This window comes from Thalia democratica, chromosome 2 (genome assembly GCF_965202585.1).
Source record: "Thalia democratica chromosome 2, ktThaDemo2.hap1.1, whole genome shotgun sequence".
Taxonomy (NCBI): Eukaryota; Metazoa; Chordata; class Thaliacea; order Salpida; family Salpidae; genus Thalia; species Thalia democratica.
In genome coordinates, this window is record NC_139166.1 from 65,029,502 (window position 1) to 65,055,153 (window position 25,652).

General features: G+C 27.9%; 1 protein-coding gene across 2 annotated transcripts; it reads left to right on the forward strand.

Annotated features, from left to right (window-relative positions):
• The first annotated feature begins 19,703 nt into the window (after window positions 1–19,703).
• Window positions 19,704–25,210, forward strand: LOC145829505 (uncharacterized). 2 transcript variants are annotated; one of them, XM_082937323.1, is made up of 6 exons: window positions 19,704–19,867; window positions 20,231–20,401; window positions 22,718–23,528; window positions 23,719–23,944; window positions 24,435–24,534; window positions 24,864–25,210. In XM_082937323.1, the coding sequence occupies exons 1-6, from the start codon at window positions 19,847–19,849 to the stop codon at window positions 24,963–24,965; spliced, it is 1,431 nt and encodes a 476-aa protein (XP_082793449.1). In that variant the 5' UTR covers window positions 19,704–19,846; the 3' UTR covers window positions 24,966–25,210. The 2 variants fall into 2 exon arrangements, with proteins under 2 accessions (XP_082793449.1, XP_082793450.1); XM_082937324.1 differs by lacking the exons at window positions 19,704–19,867; window positions 20,231–20,401 and adding an exon at window positions 21,869–22,012.
• Window positions 25,211–25,652: the final 442 nt, after the last annotated feature.

A 25,652-nucleotide genomic window follows, 5' to 3' on the forward strand; every position in this document is an offset into this window, starting at 1 on the left:
CTAAGCCTTCTTTATTTTATGTTTTGATATATTTCTTACTCAAATTTGTTAAAATTGTTTTTTTGTAAAAGTTCTAAAACAGAAAGAATTGTGCTAAATTCTAGTTTAACTTTGTAGTATGTTTACAAAGTTAATGATTTTTCAGATAACAACATATCCTACTTTATCATACTAAAATTACATAAGTAAATTATACATAAAAATTTTCAAATTTTAGGTTAGTTTTAAATTACTAGTCCATTTATTTAAAAAAATTCAAGACGTTTGTAATTTAAACTAAGAAGCGGAAGTTTTAACTACAGTAAAGTTGCTTAATCCATTAGTAAGACTGATTAAAAGAAAAAATGCTTTTGTATTACGAGAAAATCTAGTATTTATTATAATTTAGTGCTTTTAAACAAAATTACATAAAAAGAAAAATGTTTTTTATATAAGTTTAAAAGTTTAAATGATAGCATCATTTTTTATTGTAACAACAATTTCACAAAAAAAAAATATCAAAAGAGTGTAAACTAGGAAAAATTTTACATAAAAATGTACTTAGTGCAAAATTATTTTCAGAAAATTTGATAAAAAGTTAAACAGTAAAACTGGAACAGTCTTTTAAAACTATATTTTTTTTTTTAAATATTTCACATTAAAAATTATTAGAATACTTTAAAGATAAGAAACAGATAACTAAATCTTAAATAAAAAAATATATTCAAAGAACACTTTTGTGCAACCTATTACGGTAAGAACCTTAAATAAAAAAAACTCTAGAGGTATTAAAATTTCAAAATGCTTTCAGGGTAATAAATTTATAATTTGTTAACCCAAGTATACACAAGAATCTAACTGTTTCATATTCAATTTTATACGTTCAGTATTTGCAATCTGAACTACTCTTCAGCTGAATTGGTGTCTACATACGGGACAGGTGTCATGACTATTAAACCATTTCTCGCAGCATTCCTGATAAAAAATAAAGATACAGATATTAATAAGTTTACTGTATATTTGATGAAATAAAATTTAAACGCAGCTTTATGATGTCTTTATTTAGGTTTACTAGACTATGAATAAGTTTATATACAGTTGCTTTTAAAATTGAAAACAAATACATTTATGTTTGTTTATGAAGTTTTAGTTGAATTCAATTAGAAAAGCAGGCATGATCACTTCTCTCAAACAATTGAAAATTGTTAAAAAGTATAAATATTTAAGTAATTTTTCATAGAACGATAAAAAAAGCGCTCATAATTTTTGTCCAAGGACCTAGTGTACGAAATAACCTTTCGGTTCTACACCACTTGGATACAGTTTAATGTCTTGTCCAAGACTGCTTATCATTATGCTGTAACAAAGTCGATTCTCGATTTCGTTGTTTTACACTTTTCCGCCTGTTGGCGCTATAGTCAGCCGAAATTGTGTACTTATTTCAACATAACATTAAGAAATTGCTCATTAGCTTTTAGCTCGCGCACTACGCGCAGCTCTAAACTGTTCTTCTTTATTTTTGTTGTTTTGTACTTTCGTTGTATTGTGCTCAGTAAGCTATAAGACCGTGCGGAAAGCACTTCAACTTTAAGATACTAATATAATTTAAGAACTTTTTCATAACTTTCATCTTATAAGACTTTTATGTTTATTTGTATTATTTTATTGTGCTAAGTTTAGCCACCGTTGTGCAAGAAGCACAACATATTCTAAGAGTCTGTATTGTTAGTAAGACCTATTTTTGCACTTAAGCTTGTGAAATTCAGACACTCTAAGAACATTATTAAGAACATTTTTATTTGTGGAATTCTATGTTTATTTGTTGTGTTTATTTTCGCAGTTTTATTCTACTGATATATTAGCTGCTTTTTCACTTCTACTTTCTAGTTGTACCAATAACATCAATTTTTAAATAAACTCACTTCATAAAAAATAACATATATATTAATTTTAATACATATTTATTAATTACTAAATTAAACCTAATGAGTATGGCAAACGCTCAAAGCGCACAAAAAAGGGGACTTCCCCCAAATTAAAAGTAGTTCCTACCACAGGCCCAGGACTACAATACTAACGTTACAAACTATTAAATCAAACCTGACAGAAAGCGTGCCGACCATCGCAAGTGAGACGTCTCATTCTTCTACCGACCGCTACGTCTTCAAGACAGACAGGACACTGGTCTCCTGCATTGGTTTCATCAGCCGTGAACAGTCTGAACCTCCTGACGCTTCTCGGAGTCAGCCCCTTCCGACTGCTTGCGTTTCGTTGAAGCAGGTTGTTGAAGATCTCCGTTGCCCGATGGACGATCTCCAAGTATGCTGAGTTCATTTCTTCCACGAACATGTGCAAACTGTCCATCTCGTCCTTCAACTCCACAATGCGCTTATAGTTTTCAAGTATTTTCGTGGTTATCTCGTCCATATTTTGCCGCATCATGCTCATATTAACACTTTTAAGCTTGTTTCCTACCATCTTGATGTTTTCTTTCTCAATCTCATCATATTCATTTTCTAGTTTTTCCAACCGCTTTTCGCCATCAACGTTCTCCTCGTAGTGCATCTTGCTCGTATCCGTCAAATTTTCGAGCTTGATGGCGATCTTGGCGTCGTAGTCGGCTTGGTTTTCCTTCAGCTCGTCCAGAAATATGAACACTTGCGGCGCTTCGTTGATGTTTTGGAGATCGTCACGTGCTTTTCGTAACAACCTCTTTACGCCTTTTTTAATTTGTTCAGAAGATATCTGCATGATAACTTGCTGACTATTTTATAATGTTTGAAAAAAAAACCCTGAATGTTTTAACAAAACGTTAGGCATTTATTTAGGATATAATAGAATAAAAATTAAAATGATACAATTTATTAATGCAATATTTACATCATATTTAAACTTTAGTCTATTAAAATCATTTATCGTTAATTTTAAGTAAGATTACTTGAATATAATTTTTATACTATAAATAATAAAAGAAAAAAAAAATTAATAGTTGCTGGTAAAACTATTTAATTTCAAGCAGCTAACAGTATTTTAAACGAAGCATATTAATAAAGTACTTTATTTAGATAAAGTAATTTGTTTGAGTAAAGTAGTTTAGTGCATTCCATGTACTTACATTAGTTAGTTGATTTTAAGTTCAACACATTTTAATTGACTCAATAAAATTCATAATGAAGTGCTTATTTTATAGAATAAAAAGTTAAACAATAGTTTGTTAAACAATACGTTATTTAAATTCGAAATAATTCTGTTAAAGAATGCTTATGACTAAAGAAATTGTATTTACCAAAAAAAAAATTACAGAGATATTTCAAGTTTGAAAATAAACTTTATCAGGTGTTATATTTTGCCTGTTATCAAGCACTAATGTCTAAAATAAAGATGTTTTATTTATTTTACAGCTTAAGTAACCTTAAAAGTACTAAAAATAATTTTAGTTAAAACGTTTTCTAAAAAACTGTCAACGGTTTATAAATAGTTATTGTTTACTACTTTATAAGCATCTTAACCTTTTAAAATTTCAACTTCTCAACCAATTAAATATTAAATTAAGATGTCACGCTCGAGTAGTTTTAAGCTGTACTTTATTACCTTATTAAATAATTATTTAAGCTAATTTAATAATTACAAGTAGATTTTTTAAAACAAATGATAAACCATTTTCTAAAACTTTTGTTAACACGATTTTAGCTTAGTTTAAAGTTTTGACAATTTTAATTAATTACAATTTAAATTAATTTTTTTTAACATAATTTTAAAGTTAGATTTAAAACAACTTATATTAAGAATAGGAGCAACTTAATGAAAGTTAGTTTAGTGCTTTTAACATATACTAATTAGATTAAAACATAAATATTTATTCAATTTGATATAAGTAAACCCGGTGTTACTTACCATATTTTCTTTATTGTCATTCAAAGAAAAAACGTAATTTTCTTGAGTAAAATCCATTATTACAAACAAAATTAAATGCTACTAGAAGTATAAAGCTTAATTCCGGAGGGTCTAGATTTGTACTTATACTAACTTGTAAATATAACTTTTTCGAATCAAACTTTAATTAAATTATTTTTTAGATTTTATAAATATGTAGCAAAATTAGTGATGTACCGGACCCACAATTTCGGGTCCGGCCGGACCCGGATCCGGACTTTTTTTTTCAAATTAGAATCCGGCCGGAACCGGATCCGGACTTTTTTTTCAAATTAGAGTCCGGCCAGAACCGGATCCGGACTTTTTTTTTAAATTAGAATCCGGCCGGATCCGGATATCAGACAAAAATGGCAATATCCGGCCGGACCCGGACCCGGATAGTGAGTCCCGTACATCACTAGAATAAACTAGCCTGAGTCGGAACGAGTTTTTTTAAAACTGAAAAAAAAAGAACTTTAATCTAATAATAAGTAGAACAGCTAGCCGAAAGGTTTACAAATTTAGGTGTTATTTACAATTAAAAATCTGAAATCAAGTTCTTGACAAAATACACTAGAAAATTACAATATATTGAAAACTGGATCAGCTCAAACTCATTCAAAATCTAAAAGAAAACTAGCCTGAGTTTTTATAAAAAACTAAACTAGCCTGAGGCAGTCCAAGATTTTCTAAAATTCCCAAAAATTTTCAAACTAGTAGGGTTGCCACAGTTTAAGTCAATAAATCTAGCTAAAGTGAGTATAAACAAGCCTGACTCAGAATAAGTTTTTAAAAACTGAAAAAAATTGCTTTAATCTAATAATCAGTAGAACAGCTAGCAAAGGTTGACAATTTGTTAGTAAATTTGTGGACTGATTGTGGTACACTTAACTTGTTAGTACTACCCATCATAATTAAATCCTACCTTATTTAATTAATATCTAACAAATACTAAATTTTGACTGAGACTACTTTCTATAATCAGACGCGACAGTTTTGAGTGATGAATATTTTATATAAAGCACAACAAGAAATACTAGCATATACAAAATTATTAATTACTTTGGTAACACTTTAAAAACTGGAAGTTATTTAAACCTATATCAAAAGACTTAAAAAAAAACTAAAAATTAAATAAAACTTTTAGTAAACAAGAAACAGTAAGATTTTTAATAAACTTTTAAACTATAAACCTGGCTTAAATATTTAAACAATTAAACACCTGTTGAAATATTCACTTTTAAAACAAAACACTACTTACAATAAGCATTCACAAAAACGTTCAACATATTTTGTTGCTTCAAGCTACACACCAAACTAACTAACTGCTTATATATAAACTGCCTGTCATGTTCTGATGTTTTGTTGCATCAGTATTTAGTTTGAAACATTTCGTCATATGACTCTCATTGGCTCGTACATTCAACCGTATTAACTCTAAATATTCTCTCAGCTCAACTTAAAACAATAAATAATGCAAGTATTCATTCCAAAGGTTTCAATTTTACAACATAAATGAAGAGTTGCATTTCATGAAATGTTTATTTCATAGTTTAATTGTAAACAAATGTAAATTAGTCAGGTGTACAAAATGAGCGAATCACGGTAGGTGTTTAATTTTAACAGACGAAGATGACTCTTATTAATTTACACAGGGTTTGTTTTTGAAAAAATACTTTTCAGTATGCTCTTTTTTACTAACTAGAACCGGGTCCGGCCGGATCTCTGTTAGGATCCGACCGGACCCGGATCCGGACATTTTTTTCAAATTAGAATCCGGCCGGAACCGGACCCGGACTTTTTTTTCAAATTAGAATCCGGCCGGAACCGGATCCGGACTTTTTTTTCAAATTACAATCCGGCCGGATCCGGATATCAGACAAAAATGGCAATATCCGGCCGGACCCGGACCCGGATAGTGAGTCCGGTACATCACTAAGCAAAATATGTGGAAGTTAAAAATATACTAAAACAGTTCACTTGTATAACAATAAGTCTTATTTTTAAGTTTTCATTACTTCGATTCTTAATGTTGACTAAAAACTGCCATTTTAATTTTCACCAGGACATTACTGGATTGGAATTTTTAAGATTTTTTTTTTACTCAAACATATTTCTTATGCTTTAATGTTTAATGATTTTTTATACGACCCTGATTGAAATATTGAAAAACTATTTTGTTTCAAACATTATTAAATCAAAAAGAACTTAAATTAAAAACTGAAACTAAGGGGTTTACTTACTTCATTTTAACTTAAAAAACCAATTATCCAAGCTTAGAGAACCTACAAACTAATATTAAAAAAATGTTAATATTTAGAATGGCTTGATCACTTTTAAATGAGTTATAGAAATTAAAATTTAAAAGTATAAAAATACTTTTGTTAGTTTTATTAAGGGTATTTTGAAAGTTGTAATTTATAACATAATACATAATAGTAACAAATAAAATTTATATAATTGTATACTCTATGGATACAAAAAATCAGTAACCTTCTGTAAGGCTTCTAAATTCTGATTATTTTTATAGTTTTTAAAATCTCTTATTTTTTGAATATTTAAACCTCACTAAAAATAAAAAACACATAAAAGTTGTTTAAGATACTAGTTTTTTTTAAATTTATATTACTTTAGATAACTAAATATGACAATAACAATATAACTACAATTTGAACTTAATTACAAGTATAAAATGTTAATAAGAAAAGCTCAACTTTAAATTAAATGTTTTAATCGTTGTTTAATAAAGTTATGGCTATCAACTGAGCAAACTATGATTCACTGAAGAGTTAGTGTTTACTGGGAAGATAACAACTGCTAAACAATAACCATTATATTTAATTTTATTACAATAACTTCCTTACTAGTTTTTTCTTTGGGGTAATTTTTGCAATCAGGGAATAATAGCTAGAATTTAAATTATCTAATAAATGGGTAACATCTAAAATACGGGGTGAATGTTTTTTCAACTTTAGCCGGCTATGATAATAAAAGTAGAAAAAGTTATAAACAATAACTATAACACGCTTAAAGTTATTGACTCTATTTAATTGTTAATGAGGTGTATACTTGATTTGTTTACTTTAATGAAAATAACTGCTTGAAAATAACAAAGTCGTACTTTAAAACTACCTTTTTAAAACTTTTTTTAAACGTTCCCTAAGGGAATAAATTGCAATTCAAATTCATACGAATTGAACTTTATGATATAAGCTTTTAAGGAGTAATATTTTGAAACGTAACTACAAGTTTAAAAAAAAGTGTCTGAAGTTCTGAATAGTGAGACTATGATGGTTAAAAAAAAAATTAAAAAAAAAAAAAAATAGTTCAAAATATATCAAAAATACTCTAATTTAAAATGTCGTGTATACCCCCTGAAAAATACAACTGATAGAATAATGTCCTTGTCAAAACAGTAATATTTCAGAGGTTTTTGCTTGACTGTCTATTTTAAAGACTGTCTACTTATAATAAAATTATTGTGCAGCTCAAGTACTTAGGTACACTACCTGGGTGAAATTCAATGTTCTAAAATGGTCGTTTTGGTTTGATCACACTCATTTAAGCTCAATGAGGTCAGCAGCAAACCAGCCGTATTATTACAACTCGTTCTGAGCTGTTTAGCATGAGACTAGCAATCATAAATTTTAACTTTATCAAACTTTGCAGATAACTTACTTTTATATAATATTTTACATAAAAAAACTATTTAAAAACATCCTTATCGTTACAGTAATAAAAAAACATTTGAATTTTTTGTCATATTCAAACGTCTTTATTTGTAGAAGGAATGTTGTTTTGTAAGTGTTTTGTAACTTTAAAGTTAGGTGCGCACGCATTTTTGTAAAAGTTAAACGCTTTTGGCATAAATGCGTATACAGTGTTTAAAGCTTACTTCCTATAAATAGAGTTTGAACTTTGTTTGGCTATGATAATGAAAGTAGAAAATCCTGTTATAAACAATAATAACTACACGCTTGAGTTATTCACTCTGATTAATTGTTAATGTAGTGCATACTTAGCATGTTTACTTTAATGAAAACAACTGCTTTTAAATAACAAAAAACTACTTTTAAAATTATACGTGGCATGTTCACTGAGTGATTATACTCAATTCGCAATTCAAATTCATACAAATCGAATTTTATAATATAAACTTTCAAGGAGTAACATTTTAAAACGTAACGATAAGTTCCAAGAAAAGTATCTAAACTTCCAATTAGTGAAACTATGATGGTAAAAAATATATAAAGATTTAAAAAAAATAATTCAAAACATCTCTAAAGTACTATGATTTGAATTGTCGTGTATACTTCCTGAAAAGAACAACTGATAAAAAAAATGACAAATTTTGGTTGAGGTTTTTGTTTAAGTTGTCGGTTTTAAGGACTGTCTACTTTAGAATAAAAAAAGTATGGTGTTAAAGTACTTAGGTACACTACCAAGATGACATTCAATGTTCTAAAATGGTCGTTTTGGTTTGATCAGACTCATTTAAGCTCAATGAGGTCAGCAGCAAACCAGCCGTATTATTACAACTCGTTCTAAGCTGTTTAGCATGAGACTAGCAATCATAAGTTTTAATTTTATCAAAATTTGCAGATAAATTACTTTTATATAATATTTTACAAGAAAAAACGATTTAAAAATATCGTGTCACAGTATTGTATATGCACCTAATATCCGTTAGTGTATATAGTTTTTAATTCTTACAACTCGAATTTCGACATTTCTTTTATAGTTGAATTTGAAAATAATACAAAATAATCTTTTTATTGTTACATCCATTAGTTTAGTAATTTTACACTTAAGAAGAATGATAAAATTAAAATATTTTGTTTTATAACAATTTAGGAATTATTACAGTTTAATTAGTATTTAATACTGTAGAAAACGGTTTCTTAAACTTCTTTTCTAAGTAGCCGTTTTTAAGAAAAATTGTAATTGGGTCTGAAACATTTTTTTAATATAAATAAATGATAAGCTATATCATAAGCTATAGTGAATAAGCTATAATTGATAAGCTATACTATTTTTTTTTAGTTTGATATTTATTTCAGAGCAATGTTTTTTATTTATTCAAGAAGTTGAAACTTTTATTTAGAACTAAACAAAGAAGTAAGCTTATAATATATTCGTGTTTTGTTTAAATTTTATATTGGTTTAAGAGGTTCTAAGTTAAAACTAAAACATGAGAATAAGTTAAAGAAAAACTACCATATTTTAGCTGTGTATTCATTAGCTATATTTTTAGAGCTAAGTTGGTTTAACTGTTTTAATTTCTTACTTAGAAGCTTTATACAAAACACTTTTTAGATTTTAACTTTTATCAGTTTATTCATGTATTTTACTTTTTGTTTAATTCATGTTATTTGAGATACTCACAAGACTAAAACTTAGCTTTAAGATGTAAGTTTCTATCCATATATATATATATATATATATAGTGCATCTATATTTTACAAGTTATTGAGTTAATAGTAATTTTTAGTAATTTTTTATAAACATTTAAAGTTATTATAAAACTTTAAAAATTTTAATTAGCGAAATAAGTGTTATAAGCACGTATTTAAAATAACAGGTATATAATAAACTTCTTTTTAACAGTTAATATTTTTTCAAAAACAAAAGCTATGCTGGGTAAGCGACTAATAGGTGTTAAAAAATAACTTTGTTAAGTTTTTATTTTTCTTTTGTAGTGTTTGTGAATATTTCAAAATGGTAATATAATAATTAAGACCCCGATACCCAAAATGACTTTTAAAAGGGGATTTTTCTTACTTAAAAAATACCGGGCTAAGTCGGTCAAAATTAGGCTAAATTAAAAATATATAGCGCACGAATTATATATTGTTTACAGTTTCTAAATTTATAGGAAAAGAGAAAGAATTTGTATTGAAATATTAGTTCTCAAAATAAGTATAAATCCTTTTGTTATTACTTTTTTTTATTAGTTTGTAGCATACTTAAATGATGCTATAAAGTTTGATAAATTTAGATATGTACATAAAGAAAATAAGCAAAAAAATATTGTTTTATAAAAAGCTTATTAAGAAAAATAGATCTTTAACTATGTAATTGATATTTTTTTCTAAAATAGATGTTTTACTGAACATTATGATTGTTGAGTATATGTGTTAAGTATTGTTTTAAATATTAAAATTTCAATGTATAGAATTAAGTTTCAAATAGTACAAAATATTAACAATGCTTTCAATTATTTAAGTACTGCTAGTTCTTTGATGTATGAACATAAAAGGGTTATTTCTTTATTTATAACACAAAACGTCAGTTTAATTAATATACTATTATAATAAAGTAGTTACTATTTTACTCAATAGAAGTAAATATTTTGTTTAGTAAATTGGTAGATGTTTTTACTTTTAACTAGAAACATGAAACTTATATTTTCTGTAGTAGATTAAAAATTTTGATAAACTATACAATTATAAAACCAGAATAATGTTTTTAAATAAATATATACATAAACAGGTTAAACTTTTTGGTAAAGTGACAAACTGCTTTTAATTTAAACACAGATCTTAGAAATATTAGAAATCTTAATGTTTACTTCAAATTGAAACAAATAATTTTATAAATTGTTATTTTTGCTGTATATTTTGCAAAATTAAAATAACTAATGTTTCGTGAAGTTTATGTACTTCAACATGTGTATTGTTTGTATATGTATCAACCTCTGGGTTTAGATCTTTAAATGTTTAATTCAGAAAGTTGTTAAAACTACCATTAGATTTTACACAACTAGGCAACATATTCTATTATTATTGATTTGTATTTTAACATTTCTACTTAAGTTGTTTTACTTTTGTTACCTGCTGACTACAGGGTTTGATTCTTGTAATTTTTTACTCACAGGCCACATGTTATATTAAAAGTTAAAAACATTTATATTTATTTATAAGTTTAACCATTACTTTTTTCAAGTGAAATTTCAACTCTTTTAGATTAAAGTACTTAAACACAATAGATATACAAATGTAAAGGAGTTTAAAATTCAAATTTAAAAGAAAGTGAATAGAACATCTTCTATGGTAACATTTAAATCTCATTTGAAATTCATTTTATTAACTATTTATACAGTTTTGATATTTGATAAAGTCATTTCCTAACTATTGCTTTGTACAGTTTACTACTTTACTATTTGAAAAAGTCGCATTTTTTTGCCACCGAAACCTGGTTGTAAATAAAATATTTAATATGCACATCTTTATTTAAACTTAAGTTCAAATAAAAAACAAAAATGCTACAAAATTTAAAAGTATACATACCTGAACAAACTTATTTAAGTTTTACATAGTAAGGTTTTTTAGTCTAAGTATAAGTTTGAATAAAACTAAACAAAAACATCAGCGAAAGTCTGCAGAGCAGAAGCTTGGACTTTCGTTTGCCGTGAGACAAGCTCAAGTTTAAAAAAGGGTTGACCATGCCAATTTGATCATCAGACCACAAGTTTCGGTAGATTGAGACCGGTTTCGTCCTTATTAGGACTCATTAGTCTGTTACAACCGAAAAACTTGTAGTTGTCAATCTACAAACGGTTTATTATGCTTTCACATGAAGCAACCTTTTACTGGCAATGTTCAGTGACGTCAGCATTGTCTTTCAGCAAAGTTTAAAACTTTTTTTACTAGGCAAGTTATTTGGTACGCTTGTATTAAGTACGATCAACAAATAGTATTCTTTGTTATTAAAAGAAAGTTATTTATGACAAACATAACTAAAAACTTTATTACTCACTGTAACTTAGAATTTAAAATTAAATAGAAAATATTAGAAATTTACCTCTTTAATCAGCGTTTTTCGGGTATAAAGTGAAAACTACATATATTGAAGAATGTGTTTTAATTTTCGATCTAACTATCATTATTATTTTTATCGATTAAAGCAATTTTTGATAAATGAATTGATAAATCAATAAATTTATTATTGTATGCAAATAGACAACTTTGATTGTTACTATTGAAAATCCACAATGTTTGCTTAGTTTATGTATTTTCAATTTGTTTGAAGTAAAACTTTTAAGTTAAAAAACAAGTTGAATACAAATTTTTGAAAACAAATTGTAAATTTGAACAAAAACTATTGACATTTTCAATATATTGATACCATAAGAGTAATGAAGTCTGAATTTCATCTTTGTATGGATAAAATTTAAAAAATAAGTTATACAAGCTAAATTTATAGCAAACTCTTAAATAAAAAAAGAGATTTAAAGAAAGAATAAAACACTTTGAACAAATTACTGAACTTAATTAATATTCCAAGCTAACTTTTCATCGTTAGCTTAAGAAAACTAAATTTACTAAACCTATTTCATGTTAGATTTTTTTTAACAGAACTTATAGTTAAGGAGCTAGAGATAAGCTACTTCATAGGAGATGAGTAGAAGGGTAAGTCACCTCTAAGGTTAATAAATCAAGGAAATGATAAATATTCTTTTTTACGTTTTAAACATTTAAATTGTATTCAAATTGTAAAAAAGTCTTTAATTTCAAATGAAAGTCTTAATTTTTAGAGGTTGTATTTTAGGTATTTTTTTGCCTTTTCTCAGTTCTATATATCCCCTGAATTACGTTTGTGCTTGAAAACAGGGTTGCCCCTCGTTTAAAAAAAAAATTCCAGGTTTTCCCATTTTTTTTCAGGTTTCTTAAAGTACACGTTTTTGGGTCTAATTTTAGTTTAAAATAAGTTTAAGGTAAAAAACTGCGTTAAGTAGTATAAAAACATTGAAAAAAGATGCTGTAAAGCTATTTTAAATATATTTTTTAATTAAAAAACTTTGATGAAGATAAAAAATTTTTATTTATATGATAGATTTTTTGAGTGAAATCGAAATTTTACTATTTAACATGTGAAAATTGTTAAAATTCCAGGTTTTTTCAGGATTCCATGTAAAATGGCAACACTTTTAAAAATAAACATAATTAATTATAATAAAATTTCATAATTAGCAAGTTATTTTATAGTAAGGAGCAAAATATCTTTATTTTTAAACCACACAATAAGCATGCAAATTTAAAATTTGTTTATAAGATCTATAAACAAAAAAATACTGTTTACAATTTATTAACCGTTTTTTTTTAAATTCTAACCATGGTATGAACCTAACTTCTTAAAACGTAATGAACATTAAAAATACATTGAAATCACAATTCATTTAAGTATTTAGATAAAAATTAACTGAGGTGGGGATATACATTAAAGCTGGAAAATTTATTAAAACAAAAAAGAGTTACAAACTTAAACACTTGTAACAAAAACCGAAATATTTGAATAACCGCTATGTTAATTTTTAACGAAAGATTGAGACAACACATAAGTTGAATACATAGTCAAATTAATATTTAAAATTTAAAACTTATGTCAGAGGTTTTTGGTTTATAGAAATACGTATTTCGGTTTTTATTATCTTTTTTTTTCAAAAACTTTTTGTCTCAGCATACAGTTGATGTTAATTTAAGCCTCGTTGCTGATTATAGTGCTTGAAAGAATATGGTTAGTTTAAAATGAAACTAAATAAGTTCTAATGGTTTTATCTAATAAAAGCATGTTATGATTGAAAAAATTGGTGTGCGTACTATATTATATATTCAACACAAGTTAAGACACTAAAAAAAAAAATGCATGTTGCGAATAAAATTCTTATCGTAGTTTTGTATTAAAAAAATCCTTCTTTCTTTTCTTAGATATTTTTAAGCAAGATAAAACAAACATGATTTTACAGCATATTGAATGCTGTACTTATTTGAAAAACATCAGTACAACACGAAACCTAGCAAGATTAATATTGAGGTGAGTTCCTCGGAAAAAAAAATCCATTTCTCTAAATTTATCGATCGAAGATCTGCTAACAGATGGACTCGGAAGCTAGCAGCAAATTTACTTAGCAACAAATTTATCTCCCTGGCAACGAAAAGTGGGGGCATGGTGTTTGCTTAGCAACAGAAGCGCCATATGGCTTCCTAATATGCGAGGGGTGGCGATTCACGGGGTCCTGCTGCCACCCTTGGCAATGATATCAATCTTTCCCGTTACCATCTGTTACCATGCTGACTGTTGCCATGTGGAAAGCGGCTTCTCTCTTTGATGTTTGGGTTCGCTGAGAGTTCATTCTTTTTCTCTTGGAAAGGTAACTTCTATGCAGATGTTTACATTTGCTGGCAGAAGGTCAGTATTTTGGAAAAAATGAATATTTCTGTTAGAAGAAAATTTGGGTTGGTAATTTGAATGGGAAGATGGTTTAGACATTTAATATATATAATTATAAAAGATGCAATCATATAATAGATCAAAGTTATTTCTATAAAAAATTAGACGTTTATATTGTGCAGCTAATAGTCTATGAGTGATTTTTGTTTCGTTAAAAACTTTTTAATTATTATACTTTAAAAACAAACTTGTGATTTTTAGTAACCTTATACACCATTAAAATGAATTATAAAAGTAAGAGCTGTATTTTTTGAAAAAAGTTTCGGAAAATTTTCTTGAATAAAAACTATAATATAAACGTGTTTTAGATCTTTTTATTGTAGTTTAGTCTAAATGCTTTTAATTAAATTTGTTATGTTTTGCTTATTTGCATACCGTTTTAGCTTTTAGTTATAATACTAAAAAAAAAAAACTGCAAGTTACTCAAGTTAAAATTTTTTTATTAAATTTCAATTAACCACAACCAGAATATATCATTTTAAAAAGAAAGAAATTTAAAACTTTTACAAACAATTCATTTTTCGTATGCTTTATTTCATCTAAAATAACGTAGCTTTTTCAAGAATTAGCAAAGAAAATAGTGCGTCGCAGTTTATAAGTTTATTAAGAGCAATTACCTAAATTTCATTAAACTCACCATGTGTAGTTGAAAAAGTTAATAAGTTTTATTTTTTAAAACATTAGCAAACAAATAACTCTAATGAGCGAAGCGAAAGCTCAATGCAAAAAGTTGTGACTGCAAGTCCCAAATGACCGAACAGATCGATACGTTGTCAATTTAGTTGTGACGTAATAACAGATATTTAGCGCGACTGTCACGCAGCTGCAAGCTTCATTAGCCTTTTTGTTTCAACACACAGCTCATTACGATGATCATGTTGAATGTCTGAATATTAGCTGAAATGTGTTAATGTCGTTTTGATGTGGCGTAACTGAACACAATAAATCAATAGAATCTTCATACAATATTGTGTTCAAAAAAAAGTATTTTTTACAAAAGCATTGTAGCTTACAGGAGAAACTGTTCTAGTGTTTGTTTATTTGAAAATGAATATACAACTAGGTAGTAAATACATATTTTGTTATAAATAGTAACTAATTTATGAAATCAAGTTTTAGAAAAGAGTTTTAAAAAAATCAGTTTTTTATTTTAATTTTTAGCTAAGTATGGTTTTATTTGTAACAATTTTTAAAAATTGCTTCACTTTAAATAGTTTTAAAACTAGGTTTAAATGTTGAAAAATTCATTCAAATTCAGTAAGTTTTATTCCAAAACTGTTAGAAAGCCAACTCATCAGTAAACAGGTTGCGACACTTGTTCAAAACTCGCTGATTTCCCATGAGAGAACTTCCACTTTGCAGCAGCTGAGTCTACCAACCGAAAACCTGCGCCAAACAGTCACTCTTCCATCCCATGCATTTCAAATTGTTGGAAAAAATTATATTGCCACTGTATAGAAAAGTGCACAAAACGTTTGGAAGCTCTGAAAACAGTTTTATAAAAAGTTGTGGTTTTATTGATTGTGAAAAGCTGTACACAAGTCCCACGGGGGGTTGGAGATTTCGTTGAACAGCTGAAATACGCCTTTTGAGTTTTGACGTCTGTTGAGCTGTGCACAGTCGGTGCGCCATTCAATTCAGTTGGCTTAGTAAAAATTGAAACGTTTTTGAAACCATTTAAATGGCTTCATGGCTTTTAGTTTATTGGAACTACTATACTAAAAAAAATTATATACTGGACCTTTTAAAATACTTAAAGTTTCAACTTATAATTTATACTATACGAGTTACTGCCCATTTAAAAAAAAACTTTTTAATAACTAAAAAAAAATTAAATAATTGTAACAGCTAAAACAATTTTTTTACATTTTTGCTATATTTATAGAGATAAGTATTGTTAAAATATTTTTTTTTGTTAGGATAACTTAAAAATAAAAAAATAATGTCAACGCTATTATTTATTATCGAAGTTACTAAAATTTGCTCACTTTATAAACAAAATTTCAACAACCATAAAAAAAGTTTTATTTTACGCCGTTTAGAGAACAGAACGAATCCAACTTAAGTTTTAAAATTATTTAATTACCACTTAAAAAGCGTATCTATATTAAGGTTTTAAATAGCTAACTTCACCCTAACTTAAATATTATTATTTTAAAGCGAAAGCTCTTAGCTGTTTGTACCTAAAAATAGCGATATTCTTACAAAAATACGACAGAATAAATCTGCTTTGACCTGCAGATAACCTTCCCAAAAAGCAGCCGCTCCCAACAAATCCTGCTCACCATCTGTTTGTTCTGACAAACAAAATTTGCAACAGTTTCGACATCTGTACTTCTGCCGTATCGAGGAGACAGCTGCTTCCCCGCGCAATTGTGACGTCATAGTGTGACGTACCCGATGTCGACCAGCTGTTTCGTGCAGATGATCGACCTTGCTGCAATCTATGCGATTATGCTCACAATGTGTACACTTGTGCTAGCTGTAGTTTGTTTCACTTTTTTAATACGTGGTGTGTAGCTGCATGCTGTGGTTACAATGTTGCATTTACTGAGACTTTGTATACAAATTTGTAGTCATGATGTTTTTTTTTTTATTTTTATCAAAGATTTTGTTCAGAATGTAAATTATAAATTGTTTCTTTAATTAGACTTTATGTACTACTATGTTTAAATAGTTTATTTTCTGTTTTGTAAGTAGTTTTTTTCAGTACCTTAGTTGAAAAATGTGAGTATCTATTCATTTTTAGTATTTCGTGTAGTACTTTATTGCTTGAAGTTTGATTTTATTAAGATATTACATTGTTCAATTCAGTTTTGTAAAGTTTTATTCATTTAACTAAGTTTGTATGAATAGAGTTCAATATTTAATAATATTATGCGGATTTTTAACTTAACTTTAAGCTAGACTTGTTCGCTACAGAGCTAAAAGTATAGAAAGTAAAACTAAAAAGTAAAACAGTTTAAATATTGTTTTCCGTTTTTTGTATTATCAAAAGGAAGATTATCGTAAATAAAATGATACCAAGATACTTTATAGTGTACATTTCTGGATTTGATAAATTTTTTATTGTTTCAATTCATTTGTTCATTTACGCAGGATTGAACATAAGGTTGAACTAAAGGATAATTTATTAAATGATCAACAAGCTCAACAGAGTTTACATAAGATGAACTGTAAATTTTCATTTATTTAATTATTTGTAAACATTAGATTAGTATTAATTTTTCATTTGAGTAGGTATTTATAATTTTTTGAGTATATTAACTGGGTTTCAATAACATTGGTTCAGTCTAGTTTGTAGAAAATTGTTATTTGTAGATGTGTTTTTTTCTGTTTGTAGTTTGTTAGTGTATTAGTAAAGAATTTCATAGTCTAAATTTTATCTGTATAAATAAAACTATTAGTCTCGACATATATTTTTGCCAGAAAACAAAGAAAGTTAAACATTTTATTTATGAGCCGAAAACACTGATAAAATTTAAAACTAATAGTAGCTTGACTTACTTTATGATTATTACTGCTTTTTATCTTATTTATTTTATTATGATTTCTTTTTTTTTCAAATAAAAAACTTTTTTATACTTTAAGCGTTATTTTGTGGTTGTTTACATTATTTTTTGGTATAGTTAAACTCTTATATTGAGACATTTATTCAAGATTGTAAAAAGTGGTAGCTTTAACGAAAAGGATATAATTAATTTGTACTACTTTTTAATTTAAGCAACTTTTTTTTTTATGGATACAGCTTTGTTTTAATATAATTTTTAGTACTGTAGCTTTATTTTATATATTTGTTGTTGTTACTATATCTATTATCAACGTTATAGCTTTAATTTATTTTCGCTTATTTTTCAATAAAATGAAATAAGTAAATAGTAGAGTCTAAGTTCTTAAACTTACTTTGAAAAAACAACTTCAAGTCTATTTATTAACTAATTTTTTTCTCTTTTCTAAATTATATAAAAGGTTAAATTATTTGCTAAAATCATTGATAAGTTTTAAAATTAAAAACATTTCAGATTGAAACATTACGTTTTGACGTAGATTTAATAAATATATAGTGTTTATATATGTAATATTAGATGTATGTGTGTACATAGATAACTTTACTTTTTTGATAATTTTTATTTAATGAAAAGTATTTAATGTTTTAATGTTTAATAGTCTCATTTTTCATAGAGTTTTTTGTTTTAGAGCTTTAATTTTGACTGTAAAGTGTTTTTCTTTTTTTTCATTTATAGCTCATTATAATTTTGATTAAGATGGGTATACAACTCGATGACTGGGAGGTATTTTTGAGTATCCAGGTCCTTGAACCAAAAAATGTTAAAACAATTTTCGTTTTTATTCACTAAACAATTCATAATACATCTAAATCTTTTTCAACTAACGCACCTTACTTATCAACCGCTTAATTGTTTTGTAACCTTTTCACTACCTTTTTCTAGTTACATGTGTATAACTACACCTTACATATGATACAAGATGTCACAAAATAATTGAACCTCTTTACTATGTTTTTAACGTTTAGTTTCAGTTGTGCAAAGCTTTAATATAAAGTTTTAACCTAGCCTATTTTTATTGTCACCGCCAAATTAGTTCACCTTATTAGTTAATCGTTCAACACTCCTTAACTATTAATTGTACTACTTTGTTTCATGAATAAAAACAACTTTTGAGTTTGATTCAGTTTGTTTGTAGTTTTTAGACTAGCATACTGTTAAATTGCTACAAGTATTTTATATAATGTACAGCTAATTTTACACTACACTTTAGTTTTCAGTTTAGTTCATTAGTCTACTGTATTTCCTCGCATTTCAATAAATGTAGCATTTTCTAATCAACTAGAATTGATATATCTGTTTCTTACCCTTTGGAATTTAATTTAAATTCTTTTGCTTTTGAAATACAAAATAAACGTATTTCTTGAACAAAGTTTTTATCTTAAGTATAGAAAAATCATATTAAATTTACTAAAAAGGTAATTTTTTTTGATTATAATAACTTTTTGTTTTTCATAAGTAAGCTTTCATTAAGGCTAGTTAAATAGATCGTAACAGCATTAACAAATAGAACTTAGAAAAACTTTGAAATGCTTTAGTTTCGCTATTAAGTTAAACTAAATAGCTCGTCAAGTAACTGGTTCCTACAATAAAAGCTAAAAAAAAAACATTTATCATACAAGACAGTTTTAAATGAGTTTTAAAGTAAATTTCGTATAGTTTTGTTGTCGCGTTCTAGTTTTTAAATCATAAAGCACAAACTTAGATGTTAATTCATAAATATAACAAAACCGATATATAACTTTTTTAAGGTATACATGAGCCAAACATATCAAAGAATGATTTTTTAAGTACCAAATTTTTAACCTTAGCTAACTAAACTGCTAATTACTTTTTGATTACTACAAGTTTTTAAATATAAAAATTAGCTCTATTTAGACATAAAATACAGTCATTTATGTTTAATAACTATATTAACAGGTGTTAAATTTTAGTATAGCACAAAACATTCATCGAGCCACTAGGAGCACTAAAGAGCAATAAAAGCTATCAATTAAACGAGGAGAGAAAACTAAAAAGAAAAGAAAAGAGAGAATCCGACCAGGCTCAAAAAATTATTTTCAAATTGAACTTCAGTTAGCTTATCAGCCCTTGAAGGTAGCTGTAGTCAAAAAAAAAATTGTTTTGAATTTGTTGAACAGAAATTTTTCGTTTATGATATGCAAAGAGCTTCACCTAAGGTATGAAACTAGAAATTTTAATTTTGGTTTTTGTTAACTTATAGAAGCGTGGCAATTAGTAGATTATATAGATTTTTATTTTATAAGCTTTTATGATTTTTTTTTAAGCAACTTTAAGTATAAAAAATAAACTAATTAAAAAGTTAATGTAAATATTCTTTTTATTTATAAGCCTTGTCTTTTACAAAGGTTAGAAACAATTACAAAACATTCAACTTTTTGAGGTTCTTGCAGTGTTCATAAATTCAAATAAATGTTTAGTTCAAATGAGTTTATATAGTTATGTTTTCTTGACTAATCATTTCCTAATTTTTTTTTTCAATTTTTAAGACAAATTTTAATTTAATTTTATTTTATTCGCAGAACCTAACAGCCCCAACGAACTTCTCAGAAATGTCAGCTTGCGCCCTCATGTACCGGCTATCCACTTTCAACCAGGGGTATTCCCCCGAAATCCAGGGTGATTCCCCCGCTACGAGCTCCTCCCCGGCCTCCATGGACAGCGACGCGTCAACCGCAAGCGACAAAATTAACGTTGGTTTTATTTTTATTACAGATGATTGTAATTGTTTTTAATTGTTTTTTACATAATCACAAATCAATGTTTTTATTTGGGGTATAATTTGATTAGAAATTTACGACATGATTACAAATCTTTTTATAATTTATTTCTCATTTTATTTTTAGTTAACTCAGTTGACAGTTGTTCATTATAGTTATAAAACAATTTCAAACAGCAGCAAGTATTATCAGTTGTTTTCTTATCAGTTATGTTTCATAAATTATCATGTTGTTTTTTTAAACTCAGATGACAGTAATCAAAAAGTTCATAAGTTTATTATGTTGTATTATTTGAAAAATTAGTTTTGTGAGTCTAGCAGATATAAAGTATCAGTTGAATTTTTTAAATGAAGAGTTTTAAAAGTTTTTTTTTGTCAAACACATATGAAGTAGTACTTAGTTTAATTTTATTTTGTAAAAAAAAGTCTAAAGCTATTAAGTTAATACTATTCAGTTTAGAAAGATGCAAAGAAAAGTACAAATAAGTATTGTAGTAAAGTATGGCAGCCAAAAGCCATCTACGAGTGCAGTAAATATTAGCAAATTAAAACAAAAAACGCGAACCATACACTTTTTTACACACAGCTAAACAGTATACATACAAGAAAACAAATAAAATTCAAAACAGCTTACACATTAAATAAATTAAAATACCACACATAAGTGTTGACATATGCTAGCAAATAACACAAATTTATGTCAACATATGTTAAAAAACAGCACAGTAACAAATATGCATATTAACAGCATACACAGCAATTTTTGCCATACCAGTTTAGTATAAAGTAGCAAGCAAAAAATTAGTTTGGCTGACCAAAGAATACTATTAACAAAAACATGATGAAGTTTTAAACATCAAATACTTCGTTATATGAAAATAGCAAAGATAAATTTCAACAGTATTGTGAGAAAATATACAAAACTATCATAAAAAAACATGAAACATACTTCGAAGATTTCCGTATGAAAACAGAAATTTTTATTTAAGAAACCTACATCACAAAAACATAGCACGAAAATACCAATATGAAACAGATAAACAAGCGCACATGCACACACAGTGCAAGTTACCCGTGCACGAGAAAACACAAGACATCAAACACACATTTCGGTGCGCACATGTCACAATCCCGATGTGTGTGGCTCGCGGCAGACTTTGTGGCGCCTGCGAGCATTAGCTGGTGGCGCCGGCAAGTCTGCGCCGCGGAGCAGCTTTCATGTCCGACGCAGCATGTTCGTTGCCCCTGAGAGAAATTACAGCTGTAATGTTTTTTTGCTGTTTGTATGAAGTGTTGTTTCAGAAGAAGGTACATGTGTAGTGTTTTTATTTACTGAAGGTTTTAATTTTCATCGGGTCGCTTGATGAGTTGGTAGGGTTGGAGATTTGATTGATGAGTCGTGTTATAAGCATTAGGTATAATAGAACAGCATATTGTATATGTGCAGATAGTAGAATAGAGTAAGATAAAAAAAACTTGATTTTGTTTATCTGTTTTTTGTTTTAAATAAAGGTATTTTATATTAAATAGTCAAGTTTTGTTAATTAAGATGAATCTGAAACTGTGCCAAATTCTCAATGAAAAAGTAAGTTTTGAAGCTTAAACTGCTTTATTAATTTTTATTTAAGATTTAAACTTTTTGTTAATAAGTTCAGTTACAGACGGTCGATAAAAGTTTATTTATTGCATTACTTAGTGTTAATAGACCACTAATAAACTATTTTGATTAATATTTAGTATAGAAGTAAGGTGAAAAAACCATTTACGTTAGCGAGCTAAAACATTTACTAAAGAAACAACTTAGTTTACATTATCTTAGTTTCTCTTGAGATTTCTGATAAAAAACAAAGTTTGAAAAATTTTACGAAGATTTTTCTTTGTCTTAATTTTACTTTGTATGCAAATGATTGTTTATGCTGAGTGATCAAACGAACAGTAAAGTGTATTCACGTGACTGGGTAAATGAGTTATTAGATACTTTTGACTGTTTTTGTGTAAACAAGACATTTTTCTAAAATTTAAATTCCAAAAAAGGTTATTGTGGTTCAAGTATAAACAAGTGGAAGTTTTCTGGTTTTATAAAAAGGTTATCTTATGTATATTAGCTAGGTACTGTTTATTTTGTATATAAGTAAAAGTATATTCACCAGGTGAACAAGTTACGTAATGCCTTTGACTGTTTGTGTGTAAACAAAAGATTTACTCAAGTTTGGTCATAATAAAATATTTTTACAACCGTTTTGCACTTCTTTACTGGCAAACATACATTTAAATTTTTTAATTTTAACAGGAAAAGAACAAATTGTTCACTCCAAGTTCCACCGACTCAGTGACGTCACAAAAAAACGTCAAAGGCATAAAAACGATGAAAATAAAAGAGGAGAAAAACGTTGACTCCCACAAAGAAGCTGTTGAAACCGCCAAAATCCCAATTAAAACTCCGAAAAAAGCTGAGAGTTCATTCAAAACTTCACAGATGCTGGAAAGACCGGAAAGTTTGGAACATTTGGACGAGGAAACAAGTAGAATGATGAACATGAACTTTATGAATGGAATGACACCTGAGAACATTGCGTCCATGGGTAACCCTCTAACAAACCCCCTGATGTACATGAACCCAATGTTGCTTGGCAACCCGCAAATTCCCGTCAATCCCGTGATACCTTCCCTGGCCAATCAAATCGCGGCAAACCAGTTATTAGCCAATCAGATGATGCTCAGGCAGTTTCTGATGTCCGGTCAGATGTACCCCCAGGCCTCTCAGATGTTGCCAAGTAACCCGCTAATGGCAACAGACGCTGCGCTGCAGCAGCTGGTTGCTAAGAGACAGCAAGCCCCTCCGAACGTCAACATGTTCCAACCCCAAGAAGCGGAACCAACTGGTTTCCATGGCGACCAGCAGAAGAAAATGTCCTTGCCGGGAAAGAGGAAAAGCCCCTCGTCATCTAGGAACCATCAGATGAAGCGCCCCCGAGTGGAAGGTTCAGGGGAAACCCCTAAAGATTGCCATGACGACAGAGTTGTGCGATCGAAGCGCACAGAAGAGGAAGTAATGACGAAGAAGAAGGGTAAGAAGCAGTCACAGAGCAAAATGCTTGCAGGTAAGACTTTTTATAATTAGGCTAACAAAAAATAATTTATAGTAAGTCCTTAATATTTTTGCAAATTCGATGTTAGTCTTTTGCCATTTTTATATAAAACTCTTACACTGTTAAGTAAAATATGACTATTTTTACTCACTCTCAATTAAATTTAAAAATAAGTTTAAATTAAATTTTACCTTCAACTCAGATCGACTTCAGTCGAAGCGCACCCCTAAGAAGCAAACCTCCAAAAACTCCGCAAGCAACAAAGTTACGGACGGCGACGACGTTCATATGAGCCGACAGCGCCGTTTGGTGGCGAACGCCCGCGAGAGAACTCGAGTGCACACCATTGGGTCCGCGTTCGAAGAACTGAGGATGCAGATACCGAGCTACTCATGCAACCAGAAGCTTTCTAAACTCGCTATTTTGAGGTTAGATGTGTAGCTTTTTAAATTGATAGTACACATTTCTAGTCTAAATATAAAATTCAATAAATGGTTTTAATAAATTAATAAACTGGTTAGTGTGTTGATAATTTTCGATCAAGACTATTTTAAAACGTTTTTAGTGTACTAAATATAAACGTAATAATTTTGAATGCAAAATTAAGTTATTTGAACTATATAAAAAATACTGCGAACCGTAGTTTTGACTAAAGTAGTTTGAAAAATTGTCGAAACTGTTAATTTGTTTATAAGGTAATAAAATAATCTGAATTGCTTAGATTGTTTTCAAACTGTTATTACTTTTAAACAATACGCTTATTTAATAAACTTTTAATCTATAGTCTAAGATTATCATGTTTCAAAGTTAAAACTTAATTACCTTTTTTTATGAATTTGACAGCAGTTTCCTTTAAATTCGGCTATTTGTTGTACATAAAAATTTTAATTTAGATTTAATATTTATTTATATTTACAGAGTCGCTTGCCGGTACATCAAGTCATTGTCAATTTTGGCCGGAAGAGAAACAGAAACCACGTTTGAAGATGGAGTTGACGAATGCACCAATGTCTTACAAGTTAGTTAAACTAAAGTTTAAAAAAAAATAAGTTTTACAGTTACTAAAACATAGCTTATATTAGCTTAAACTTTTCTCCTAAATTTAATTAATCTAAACAGTAATGTAATTACTGATTAAATAACAAATCCAATAACATATGGCAAGCTACTATCATCCTTTTTTTGTTTATAGCCTACACATGTTGCTTACATAAAAAACATACTTTATGTAACACAGCTACACACGTGTATGCAACACAATTTTCCTTCTATTTTTGGATAAAGTTTTAATTTCGTTTAATATTTACAACACGTTAAAAAAAATTTCAATCAACTTTTATTCTACAGTCTGAAAGTCGCGCCAGGAGCCGAAAGAAATGCACTGCGAAAAGCGACTCGGAAAGGAAAACCCCTTCCAAGTCGAAAAACTACGTTGGCGACGAAAGATAACGTCTTTTAACTCGACTGTGACGTCATGAACTTTTCTTTGATACGTCACAAAACGCTTTCAATCATTTTCGTACGTTTTACTCGACTATTTTTGAGACTCGACTAAATGTTAAACTTTTATACGGCTGCTGTGTTTTTATTGAAAAGAAAGTTTATTTTAAAACGAATCGTTTTTTTTGAAGTTAAATTTTGAACTTTTTTATAATGTTTTTGAGTATGTTTCATGGCTTTTGTTTCTTGCCGATTTTTACTGTTACTTAATATTTTGTGAGTAACATTGTGTTTTTGTAAACTTCGTTGAAATAAAAACATGAAACTAAGTTTTTTTTCGTTTTATATTAAATTATATAGTTAAATAAAAAAAACAACGTTGTATAAAAAAGAACATATTTATCATAAAAATTTAGACACATGTTTTAAAAATATATCGATTACTGTTTGTTAAAACGCTGACATTTTAACAGTATAATTCAGTAAAATTTATAAGGTTTTAGATAGTTGATCTATTTTAAGTCATCAATTCAATTTAAAACATTTAAAAATATTTTTTTTTATTGCAATAGGTAAATATAAAAAGTTTTGAACATTAAAATATATTTTTTAGTGAATCAGAGGTTCGTGTAATATCAGTTTGTTCTACACTTTTAAGTCCTTTGATAAGATATAGATAATCAAACGTGTAATTCA